We start from the raw sequence: 12,239 nt of genomic DNA, 5'->3' as shown, positions 1-12,239 counted from the left end.
TGATTGTCAGAAATTGAACAAAGAGAGAGTCCTCATGCCATGCAGTTGAATAAGACAGCTTGCACAAGGAAATGATTGTCTCCTAGTTGTGTGCTAAATCGGTGAAATCCTTGGAGGATTCTTTCACACTGTAAGCCATTTTGTTGCCATGTGTCGTCGCCCTTCAGTACACAATCAGCCTTGAACCTCTGATCTCCATTTGTAGCTCATATTTTCACATCTACATAAATTAGAAAATGTATCGCTCCGGTGTAAGAACTGCTACAAAAAACCTGAACGTAAAGAATCATCAGCATCACGGTAGACATATTTATGTCGACGAAATGCAAATGGCCTGTTTTATTTCATTCGAGGCTTCCCACACCTTCCCCGGTGCTCGTGATTAATGGGGCAGACGCTTCCTTTTTGATGGAAAACTTCCCTGACAAAACACATACTATAAGACCTGTTTTACATTCTCTTCCTGGCTACATCTAGCTATCAATGGAAGTGCAGGGAAAAAAAACATTTGTCTGCATGCAAAATTACCTCATTGGAAAATGGAGACAAAGATGAAGAAACTGAAGAGAAAAAGAAAATCGCCGGCGTCATGGGAACACGTATTCTGTGTTGACAAATGCGCAAATGGACTACCCATTTCATTTCATCGGAGGCATCCCGCATCCTCCGCTTTGTTAATGATTAATGGGACAGACGTCTCATTTTGGACGGGGAACGTGCCTGACAACACACATCAATAATCAGAGCTGCTTAACATTCCGTTCACCTTGCTATCCGTGCAAGTGCAGGAAAGAAAACATTTGACTTCATGCGGAATGGTTTGAGGTTTTCCATTCCAAAGACAAACATCAAAACCAATTTTCGGGTGAGGCTGGAGCTGCAAGCTATCCTTGAGTTTGGTTTTATTACATCAGGGGCTTTCCTATCTGGAAATCTGATACTGAGCTGGGAAGAGCAATTGGTTTATACAAACTGCCGTTTACCTCCATTCATGTGTGTTGGTTTCATTACCATATTCATGTATTTTGCTGTAGGCCTGAACAATATAAGGAAAATATCTAACTGTGATTTTTTTAGGGCTGATGTTGCCATTTCACTTGCAATAATTTGTTTTATGATTTAGGCCGATAGTTGTTGTCAACATTGTATTAAGCATGAGATGACTCATATAAAATATTATCACAAGCTCTTCCTACAGAATCAGATGAAATATAGCACATGGAAACTCGGCTTTTAGTTTTTCACAGCAAAACTAAAACTAAATTACTGCTATTACTGTAAAATGTGTCTGTCATACCCTGGAAGGAGAATTTTTCCAACTCCCCAAAACACATAGTATCACACAGCCATAAAATAGGGGAAGAGGGCAACGGTTTCTTCCTCAATAAAAGTACCCAATGATACATTCGACAGCTCTGCAGACGGACTGCACCATGAAGGTCCAAATCCAGAGCTTTCAGGGTGAAAAGCTTAAAACAGTAACATGAGTTTAACTGGAAGGTTCCAACATTTACACTCCTCAACTGCCGAGCTTCCTGCTTCTCTTCACGATGACATCTATATTTTCACTGAATCTCAATCTGTCATCAACACCTGTGCTACGAATGACGGCCTATTGTTGAGATCATCATCATTGTCATACATTCAAATCCAAAAAGAGATATTTTGCACCAGTCCGCAAATTCTTGCATCATAGGTCTGTTTGATTGATCTGTCGGACGGAGAAAAGACACGATAAGCAAATTTTCAAAATGTTGATTCTTGTAAATACTGATCAGATTAAAAAGCGAAATCGAGGAGGAAGGACAAAAGCCTGCAGTGAGCCATACAAAGTGATTCAGATGCTCAACTATTAATACTGTCTGAGTCCTGTTAGAGAGAAATCTACTGATCCATCATTCTGATGAGTTGATCATCTAAATGGAAATAAGATGTACCGGATTTGCATTGAGGTTGCATTGTCCTCAAAAAGAAGTCAACAAAAGGTAATCCTACAAATGTGCTGTTTTGTTCTAAATGTTCGTGTGCAGAGTTCAAAATAATATAGCTGACACGCAAAGTGAGAGCTGGTTCAGTTACATCCATCATTTTTGATTCAACAATTTTCTGCAGTTTTCATTGTTAATGTTAATGCTATGGGCCGCCAGTCATCGAGGATTTTAGGTCTACTGATCTTCGGTATTGGAATGATGTTAAAATTCTTCCTCGGAGTCGAAGGAGAGCTGGAAAAGTCTTTGAAATACATCACTTCAGATCATCAGCACAGTCTCCTCATGTCCTTTCACATATTCCATCTGGTCCTTTGGCTTTGTTCACTTTGATCCCTTTCCATTTGATTTGATAGTGAGTCAGAGCTGGGGGGGAATTGTTCGGCATCATAGTGGGAAGGTTCATTTCAGACTGCAGTGCTCTGTGCTTGTATTCAGTGAATCCAGCCGGATGTGAGTAAGAAGCTTCACGGGGAGTCGACACACCGGGGGAACTTTACTGCTCCTGGCAACTGCAGGTACATGGATGGGTGTGACAGACGTGACAAATAAGAGTCTGCAGTATGCCGGTCACATACTCAAATCAGGACGTATAAACCTCAATTGCTAGAAAAGCACACGATGCCAGTTTGAAAAACAAATGTATAAATAACACATTGCTGCCGGGCAGAAATGAACCCTCTGACCTTCAAAATGTCAGGACACGGAGAAAACGGCTACATTTTCAATTTGACTACTCTGCATCTCCTGTTTTTTCCTCTGGATTTTGAAAAGGTTTCATGAAACCAGGGGTCACACGCTGTTTCCAGCCCTCTGAGAAGCACGAATAAAAGCATCAAAATCAAAAGACTGATGTTTTATGTTTTCTTTTTACAGTTACCATGGTTTTAGCTTCTCAATTTTAAGAGCACAAAGAGTACTGGTGGTTATACTGTATTTTTCCATGTAATCCACCTTCATTTTAATGAACTACATCTGACGACTGACGATCGGTGAACTGACTTAGGAGACCTTCCTCCATATATTTGAATCTTGTGAGAAGACCTCGCCCCACACCTTTCACATCTCTCAATGAGCCCTAGCATCCTCTTTATGTGCTCGAGCAAGAACTGAAAGTCAATATCTGTGAAAATGAAAAACTCTCCGTCAAAGCCAGAGACTCGATTCATAGATGTGATGCCATCGAATGTGAAATCTGGAGCTTTTTCATTTTTTATTCGCTGAGTGATATTTTTAGTTATGGAGCAGAAATTTCACAGAAAATCCCTCTGGATTTCGTGTGTGTTGCATCTCTATTTATTCATCCGTCTGGTGCATTTTCAGCTGTTGAAAAGAGATTCTTTGACATCATATTCTTCATGTTAAGAAAGTGGACCGTTAAACTCCTTTAATTTTACATGAATGGTTTCTAAGGCCCTTTTTTTGACACAGAATACGTAACATGTCTGGCTTCATCTTCGTCTTGGTAATGTCTATTTTGTTACACCGGTGCACAAGCTTCAGGTCGACTTTAAACTGGGACTCTCATTTGCTCACATGCTGCATGTGAAGTATTTTTTTGATATTCCTAAATTCATCCATGAATGACCATTTATATTAAAAAAAAGGGGGAGACAGCTGGTCTTATTATTCATGCAAGGTCTCTTTTCACTTCTTCTTCTCTTTTTTTAACCTCTTTTGCTTTACACAAGGGAAACATATTTAATATAGGCCGATCTAACAAGAGCAGATGATCCTCAACCATTTAAAATGGGCTCCCTCCGTGTGCTTCTTGGTGCGTTACTGATTTTAGTTGATAGATGATAATTGGGACGTACGTTAATAGAGTGTTCCTGACAACAAGCCGTGCATTTAATCACTTATTATACACTTTATCAAGTGTATAATGCAGTACATATAGTCTTCAAAACTGCAGAATTTTATTTCTTAAATTGCTCTCAAGAAGCACGGCTAAGCCGGGGAGAAAAACAATTTCCACACAACAGAAAAAAAGGAAAACACTTCACTGTAACTACACCCTGCAAAGTTGATGACTTCTCAAAACTGAAGATTAGGGTGAAAATCACAGCTCGCCCACTGCTGCTTGCCACCCCCTCTCTCCCTCCCTCCCTCCCTCCCTCCCTTCTGAAGTGTGAACAGATGCTTTGCTGTCTCAGCTTAGCGAACTTTGATCAGCGAGGGGTTGCCAGCCTTCACTCGGACAAGGGCGCGGGGAACGAGATGACGGCCGGCGCGTTGTCCAAAGTGGGGAGTTGCCACCTGTTTGAGAATACATTCAGCTCGCCCTCACACCTGAACCCTAAATGCCAGGGGGCTTCACGATGATTGAGTCAACAGCCTTCTGTAGAGACATAGGCCTATTCATTGAAGGGTCTATTATAAGTGTCCCCAGGTATTCTTGTCAACCTTGCTGCAGACAATAACCAACCTTGGGCTGCATGCAAACCCGCCGTGAGTTACGGAGCTCCAAACTGCAGACGGGATCACTTGTAAGCCTTCCTGTGCATTGGCCTGTGTCCGTGCTGCTGATAAACGGCTGCACGGTTTGTTTTTCTGCTCTGATAGGGAGAATGAAATCAACCGCAAGCTTTGTTGCTGCGCAGCCTTTCTCAGTCTCCAATCCTCTTTGCTTCCCTCCAGGGTGGAATTTGAATGACCCGATCAATTTCTAATCAGGAAAGACTCACAGCCTTTCTCTCATAGCGATAGACTTCCCCACACATCTTTTATACGGAGGGCTCGCTCGGAAATTGTTGGGAGCAAAAGGGCAGGTATGCTTGTTCATATTTCCTCACGTGTGGCGATGATAGCACTTTATCTCCAGCGTGGATCTGCCCTTCGCTAAATATATAGAAGTATTTGTGGAATCCTAAACACAGCTGCACATCAGAATGACACCCGGGCCCTGTTTAAAGGCAGCGAGAGGTGGCCTTTTCATGTTGAAAATGAAACCCCGGGAGGTCCGCCTGCTTTGTCAGTCATGAAAAGCCGGTGTCTGAATGGAAAAAAAAAAACAGTCCCCTGCTCTGTTTTATTCTGGGAATTTTGTCTCCAGCGGGTGACTGACTAACTGTAAATATGCCCTGTAGTAGTCGAACATGGTTTAAAGCAGTGGTTCCCGACCCTTTTTGGCACCTGGGGAGAATCTCTTCAGATTTGGCACAAACATCCTCTTCCTCTCAAGGATGAACTGATATAGATTTTGGTGTTCAAAGGTCACTGTGACCTCACAAAACAGGTTTTCTGCAAATAACACAATAATTCATGCTGCTAATTATGACAATGTGACGCTAATGTCTGATGGGATAAAAGGATGAAGTGATGACATATTAAACAGGCATGGCTGTAAACTGCAACTTGACTGGTTGGCAGAGGGCATACAACCACGAGGCGGAAAGCGTGTTCACTGAAGAACCAGCCAGTGTCGTAAAAACAACATCAGCTCGATTTCTAAACTGCTTTATGCAGAATTCAAAATGAGTAAAATAAGAGCTGACAGAACCCAAGAACGTGAATAACGTCACAGCGACTACAGCTCACAACAACCTCGCCTCATACCGATAGAAACTCATCATTGATCAAATTAATTCACAAAAAAACGTTGCAAAAGGTATCATGTGATATTGTAATATATTGTGAGGCTGTGTGCAAGTTGCCCACAGGCCCTATTTGTGGCAATTATGGAAATGACTATTACGAGAACAAAACTTTTATTTCCATGCAAGGTCCTCGTATTCAACCTGTTAAAGTGCATGCATGAGTACGCCTGACCGCATCTAGCGGTTAATCATTAAAATGTTCAAAATCCTCCGGCTCAGCATACCTTTAGGGGTCAAGGTTTCCCTCCGCAAACATTAAAAAGGTTAATATTAAACTCTCTGTGTGTCGCTAGAGAGAGGTAGAATAACAGCTTTTAACAAGTTCCACCAGTGAAACACGCAAAAAAGTTAAATGAATAAAAACTCCTTTAAATGAACAGTTTTTGGATTTTAATTGGATTCATATGAAGTGTAAACTATTCCTCTACAATGTACACTTATAAGAATGAATTTAAGTTTGACACGTGATCAATGACTCATTCTGGTGTTACCCCAGTTTGTCAATGACTTGTGCATTTAGACTCTCATTTTATCTCAGTTAAAATGCTGTTTCTAGTTATTGACATTTGCTGAACATGGGAGGGCTTTTGCGTGTTCTTTTTTTTTTCCAGGAGAACTGCAATCATTCCCACAATCGATCCGTACAATTGTTGGCGTTTGATTGTGGTTATAAGAGCTTAGAGGCTTTAACACGTCCTGTGTAATTTGGCTTGGAAGAAAAACAGCAATAAACAAAGCTCTAATAGCGACACAGTCCACGGTGATGCGCAGAAAATAGAAGTGTGATGTTACATAAACATAGACAGTTTCATCTTGGAGCTGCTAGTACTGTGAAATTACAAGACTAGTGTTAGAATTTACACTCCCTTTTGTATTTAAAGTTAAACCGCTTTAGAGCCACAAGCTGTTTCTTTCCTGTCTCTCTCCCATCATGTGTCATAAAAACGTCCTTTTATTTGCATTCCAGGTGGATCATTAAAGAATGGAGGTCACGAGTCACTCACTTCTCCGAGTCAACACCTGAGCAGTCAGTAAAAACTGGCTGCATCTGCATCTAACCAGGAGCCGTCGAACCGGCAGCATCCGTGGATTTACCTTCCTTTTGGTTTTTGCAAAGAAGCCACGTCGATGAATTTCATTATGGACATTCATGAACCCGATCCTGTGTTGTGTGCATAAGAACAGGATATGCTCATTGGACGGCAGTGATATATTTGATCCCGGCCCATTGATTTTGACAGCATGTCTCTCCCCAAGCGGAGGAAAATCCGGACTTTTGCCTTGCTGTTTTGCGTCATTACATTTACAACATTTCTGTTCAGCTACACTTTCAGGGACCCGTCGGTCTACTTCTTCAAGCACGCTTTTCGCCTGTCGGATAACTTTTTCCCCAAAGGACTTTGTGCCTGCCGGCAGTGCATGACGGAGGTGGAGGACGACCCCTGGTTTGCTGAGCGCTTCAATCAGTCCAACCACCCTCTGATGACCAGGGAGAACAGCGTCCTCTCTGATGAAACCTTTAAATGGTGGCAGGTAAGACTCGGGGGGGGGATGTGTTTGGGGGATTTGAGTTGCTATCCCACAGAAGATTAAGAGGGAAAGAAAACATGCACATTCAGCGTCTGAGAGCAGACGAGGTGCTGAAAGGACAGCTCATGAATAAAGAACAGATCACACGCTGCCGTAATGCTCCGAAGAAGTGTTTGTTTTTGCCACATCGATTGTTTTGAATCCAAGGGATCAAGTTGTGAAGCAAACTCCCACGCACAATTTGTTCTCATTTAACAAGGGAGATGGTGGAAATGGAAATTGTTGTTTACTCTGCCCATCTTTTCCCACATCTATCGACGAACAGAGATATTCTCCATCATGACTTGAAGCAATATGCAATATATCTCTTTATATATATACTGTACTTTCTGTGCGCCACATTATTAGAGATCAGCTCTCTAAATTAGAAAAGCCTCTTCACAAAATGTATGTCACACAATTATCCTACCTTTGTCTGGAAGGCATCCAGTGCCTGCGGCCTTCCCACATTCACCTCACACCAATTAGAGGCAAGAATAGAAACATCACTGCAAGGTAGAGTTTAGCCTCAAGATTGAAAGTCATATTTCTATAAATGATATCTTCTTGCCCGTAATTAATGCTGAGTCAAAGGGAAAAAATGTATTGTCAAGGTGAAAAACCCTTTACTGTCGTACTTAAAGCACGAGTCACTAAAACTCTGCATTAAAACTCATGAGAGATTGCAGAACATTCTGTATCCGGTCAGTGTTTCCAGCTTCCACAGCACAATATATAGCAGTCTACAGTGCACACACATTCCTGCATTTATTTTCTGTCTCTCCGAGTTCAAAGCCACCAGAAGAAGGCCGTGCCAAAAGAGCCCCCGCAGACGGAGCTAAGCCGCCCCTGAGGTTATTTCAGAAATGTGCTCGGTGTCTCGGGCTCCGCTGCCCTTGTTCAATCACTTCAACTTAAAGTGGCCCTGGAGCCGTGGCTCTCTCTGAGGTCTGTCTCTGCTGTGTCACCAGTGGTTGCAGTCAGAGAGGCAGCCGGCCAACTTCTCTGACGTTGTGGAGGAGCTGTTCCAAGTCATCCCTGATGAGGTGCTGTACATGGACGCCAGCCCCAAGCGCTGCAGGACCTGCGCCGTGGTGGGGAACTCCGGGAACCTGAAGGGGGCCCAGTACGGCAGCCTCATCGACCACTCTGACTTCATCATAAGGTCAGTTAACACTTCGGTGCCTGGTGTGATTTTGAGAATATTGCAGTCACAAACTTGACATGATCTCTAATGATGACCATTGTTTCCAACAAAGTAAATCCTGCGTTTTTTTCCGACGACAAGTTAAGGAAGGCTGATAAACAGGTTGCGAATGACCCAATAATTTAGCCAGATTATCTAAACCAATTTGTTTGGAGGTGAAACTGAAAGAGGGCACCATGAAACACTGGTAATACTTCCTCAGTCAGGGCAGAAAGTAACCTTTGAGGACCCTGACGTTTGCTGTGCCGCTTTTTTTGTTTGTTTTTAAGGGTCATTGTGATATTGAATTGTTCAATAATATCAGTGTGGAGAAGGCTTTAAAACGAGCGTTTTAGACCATCGCTCAGGGAGATTTACAAAAAAACACAGTTGCACAGTTACATGACAGAAAAATTGGATTGGATTGGTTGGAGTTGACCTCAGCATTTCTAAAATCCTGGCTATGGTCCTGCTCTCATGTTTCCGGGAAAAAATGTGTGTGTACACAACTACAGCAAGCACAGTAGGTCAAAGGTCAACTGCAAAATAGTTCCGTAAATGGTGATACATGTTTACAATACATATTGAGCACCTTCAACCTGGGGGTTTATAGAACAATAAGACCCAATTGGTTAAAACTGTACATGCAACTACTGAATATTTTCATTGTTGATTGATCTGCTGATGAGATTATTTTAGCCACTAAAGGCCACTTGGAGCTTCAACTGACTGGACTCATTCTTCACTCATAAGCTTTAGCTTGAAAGTTTTAGGTGCTTTTATTTTTTCCGTCTCCTGCAGCACTGATCGGTTCTGAAACAAATATGTGAACAGATAAGCTGCAAGGTTTTCATCACATTATATGCATTCGGCAATGTTTATTGAGTGGCAGACAAACACTTTCATTTTGCTCACTGTGTAGCGCCCACGTCTCTCTCTCACATCGATTTCTGCCACTCCACAGCACGCTGGAGCTCAGACATTCACACACCCTTGTTCTGGGCTCCATGAAAAATTTAGAAAATGATGTTGACAAAGAAACGGATAAAAACAACAGAGTTGTTTGAGTATTCAAATGTTTTTGTCGGTGCCTTAGGGCGGCAGGGATCAAGAGAGGAGTTTGCAGCTCCCTGTAATCTGTTACACCAATTGCAGCTCTGCAGAGAATGAATTGGAAAAGATGGAAAACACGACAAGGAGATTTTCTGAAGGGGTTGTGGTTGTGCTCTCTGCTGCAGATTAAAGCTGTTGGCTTTATGATAACAAAAAATTAAGCTAATTTGGACGTCAAATGGTAAACGAGCATTCTCGCTCAGACTTTTATCCAATATCTCCAAGTCACAGATTTGAGTCATGCCCGTCTTTTTGCAGGTTTAGTCTGAATAAATACTGATCTGCAGGGGTGGAATATGCAAATTCCTAAAGACAGGATTGGTATTGTTCTTTGAATATTATATAACAATTTTGGACAATGTTACAGTCTGCTGTCGTAAATAAAAATCATAGCAGCCTCCTGACATTATTTCTGCACAGAATGGATGATGTAAAAGCTTGAAGAAGATACTTATCGTAGACAACGGAAAATAGCACTCGTTTTTAAGCTGAATGTATTACGTCAATGACAGTGATAGGCTATCAGTTTATAAATGACATGGGAACACAGTCTGGTGAGAGTGTACAGAGACTGAAACCCAATGCCTTTATACATCCATAATGCAATTCGCCCAAAATCCTCCAAAGCCTCCTTTTTAGACCATTATGAATATTAAATGGCATCGGCCTATCAGCTAAAGCCTCTTGTTTGCTCAGCAGATTGCAGTGGTAAAATAGATTTGAATCATAAAGAGAGCCTTTTCATCCGCCTGACAAAAAATAAGGGTAACACTTTATAATAACTACACACTATGAAGCATTAGTTAAGTATGAGTAAACACTTAATTCATCATTTATAAAACATTGTTTCTACATTAATAATTCATCAGTATGCAGTTCATAACAGTTGTAAATGTTTTATTCTTGATTAATAAGCTCGTCTATTATGTGCTCCATTATTGTGTTTTCATACTTTATAAATGATGGATTCCACATTTGTAAATTAAGTATTATATATTTTACAAACCAATTATTAAGGAGTTGTAGATGATTAATAAGATAATTTATGAAGTGTTAGTAAATGATTAATAAATTCTTTAGATGTACATTATTCATGCATTTATATATATAATGATTTAGATATGCACTAATGCTTAGGGACTATGTTAATATATGCTTTATAAACGCATATTAATACTGCAATTCATGATTAATTCATGATTTATTAAGGTAGTTACTACTCGTTAGTAGTGTTTTTTGTGACCTCATCTAAAGTGAGGACTATTTATGCCTTATAAAGCATTTATTCAATACTTTATGTGACCTCATCTAAAGTGAGGACTATTTATGCCTTATAAAGCATTTATTAAGTACTTTATGTGACCTCATCTAAAGTGAGGACTATTTATGCCTTATAAAGCATTTATTAAGTACTTTATGTGACCTCATCTAAAGTGAGGACTATTTATGCCTTATAAAGCATTTATTCAGTACTTTATGTGACCTCATCTAAAGTGAGGACTATTTATGCCTTATAAAGCATTTATTAAGTACTTTATGTGACCTCATCTAAAGTGAGGACTATTTATGCCTTATAAAGCATTTATTAAGTACTTTGTGTGACCTCATCTAAAGTGAGGACTATTTATGCCTTATAAAGCATTTATTAAGTACTTTGTGTGACCTCATCTAAAGTGAGGACTATTTATGCCTTATAAAGCATTTATTAAGTACTTTGTGTGACCTCATCTAAAGTGAGGACTATTTATGCCTTATAAAGCATTTATTCAGTACTTTGTGTGACCTCATCTAAAGTGAGGACTATTTATGCCTTATAAAGCATTTATTAAGTACTTTGTGTGACCTCATCTAAAGTGAGGACTATTTATGCCTTATAAAGCATTTATTAAGTACTTTGTGTGACCTCATCTAAAGTGAGGACTATTTATGCCTTATAAAGCATTTATTAAGTACTTTATGTGACCTCATCTAAAGTGAGGACTATTTATGCCTTATAAAGCATTTATTAAGTACTTTGTGTGACCTCATCTAAAGTGAGGACTATTTATGCCTTATAAAGCATTTATTAAGTACTTTGTGTGACCTCATCTAAAGTGAGGACTATTTATGCCTTATAAAGCATTTATTCAGTACTTTGTGTGACCTCATCTAAAGTGAGGACTATTTATGCCTTATAAAGCATTTATTCAGTACTTTGTGTGACCTCATCTAAAGTGAGGACTATTTATGCCTTATAAAGCATTTATTAAGTACTTTGTGTGACCTCATCTAAAGTGAGGACTATTTATGCCTTATAAAGCATTTATTCAGTACTTTGTGTGACCTCATCTAAAGTGAGGACTATTTATGCCTTATAAAGCATTTATTCAGTACTTTGTGTGACCTCATCTAAAGTGAGGACTATTTATGCCTTATAAAGCATTTATAAATGACATTGAAAGGCCAGCAGTGCCTCAAAACACATTTTTAACAGAACAGGCAAATAGACACAACACAAAGTGATCAAGACTATATTAATATTTATTGCAAGATGCAAACAATATACTATTAAATACAAACCTCTCAGCCATTCATTCATGTCAGAAACAAACAAACAAAGACATTCTCCTTCAGGAGAACATGGCTGGATACAAAACATTTGTAAATGTCTGACAAGATATTTCTTCTTACCAGGCAGTTTTTATGTTCGAGCATTTCACGTGTTTCAAGCGTTTCAGTCCTTAATTATCTTAATAAGGTATTATAACTTGTTACTGAGAATGTATTACTGGTTCTGAAAGTAGA

At 40.0% G+C, this 12,239-nt stretch overlaps 1 protein-coding gene across 1 annotated transcript in view; it reads left to right on the top strand.

Annotated features, from left to right (window-relative positions):
* The window catches only part of LOC306791230 (CMP-N-acetylneuraminate-beta-galactosamide-alpha-2,3-sialyltransferase 1-like), a 49,316-nt gene that overhangs the window by 19,671 nt on the left and 17,406 nt on the right, over positions 1-12,239 (top strand). Inside the window, exons 2-3 of the mRNA XM_079287857.1 lie at positions 6,555-7,120; positions 8,128-8,321. Of these exons, the coding sequence (XP_079143983.1) occupies positions 6,830-7,120; positions 8,128-8,321 (485 nt within the window). The 5' untranslated portion in view covers positions 6,555-6,829. The remainder of the gene's footprint in view (positions 1-6,554; positions 7,121-8,127; positions 8,322-12,239) is intronic.

The sequence above is a fragment of the Melanostigma gelatinosum genome (assembly GCF_949748355.1).
Source record: "Melanostigma gelatinosum genome assembly, chromosome: 17".
In the NCBI taxonomy this organism is placed as follows: Eukaryota; Metazoa; Chordata; class Actinopteri; order Perciformes; family Zoarcidae; genus Melanostigma; species Melanostigma gelatinosum.
The sequence above is the reverse complement of the archived record's forward strand: the minus strand, read 5'-3'. Positions and strand labels throughout refer to the sequence as shown.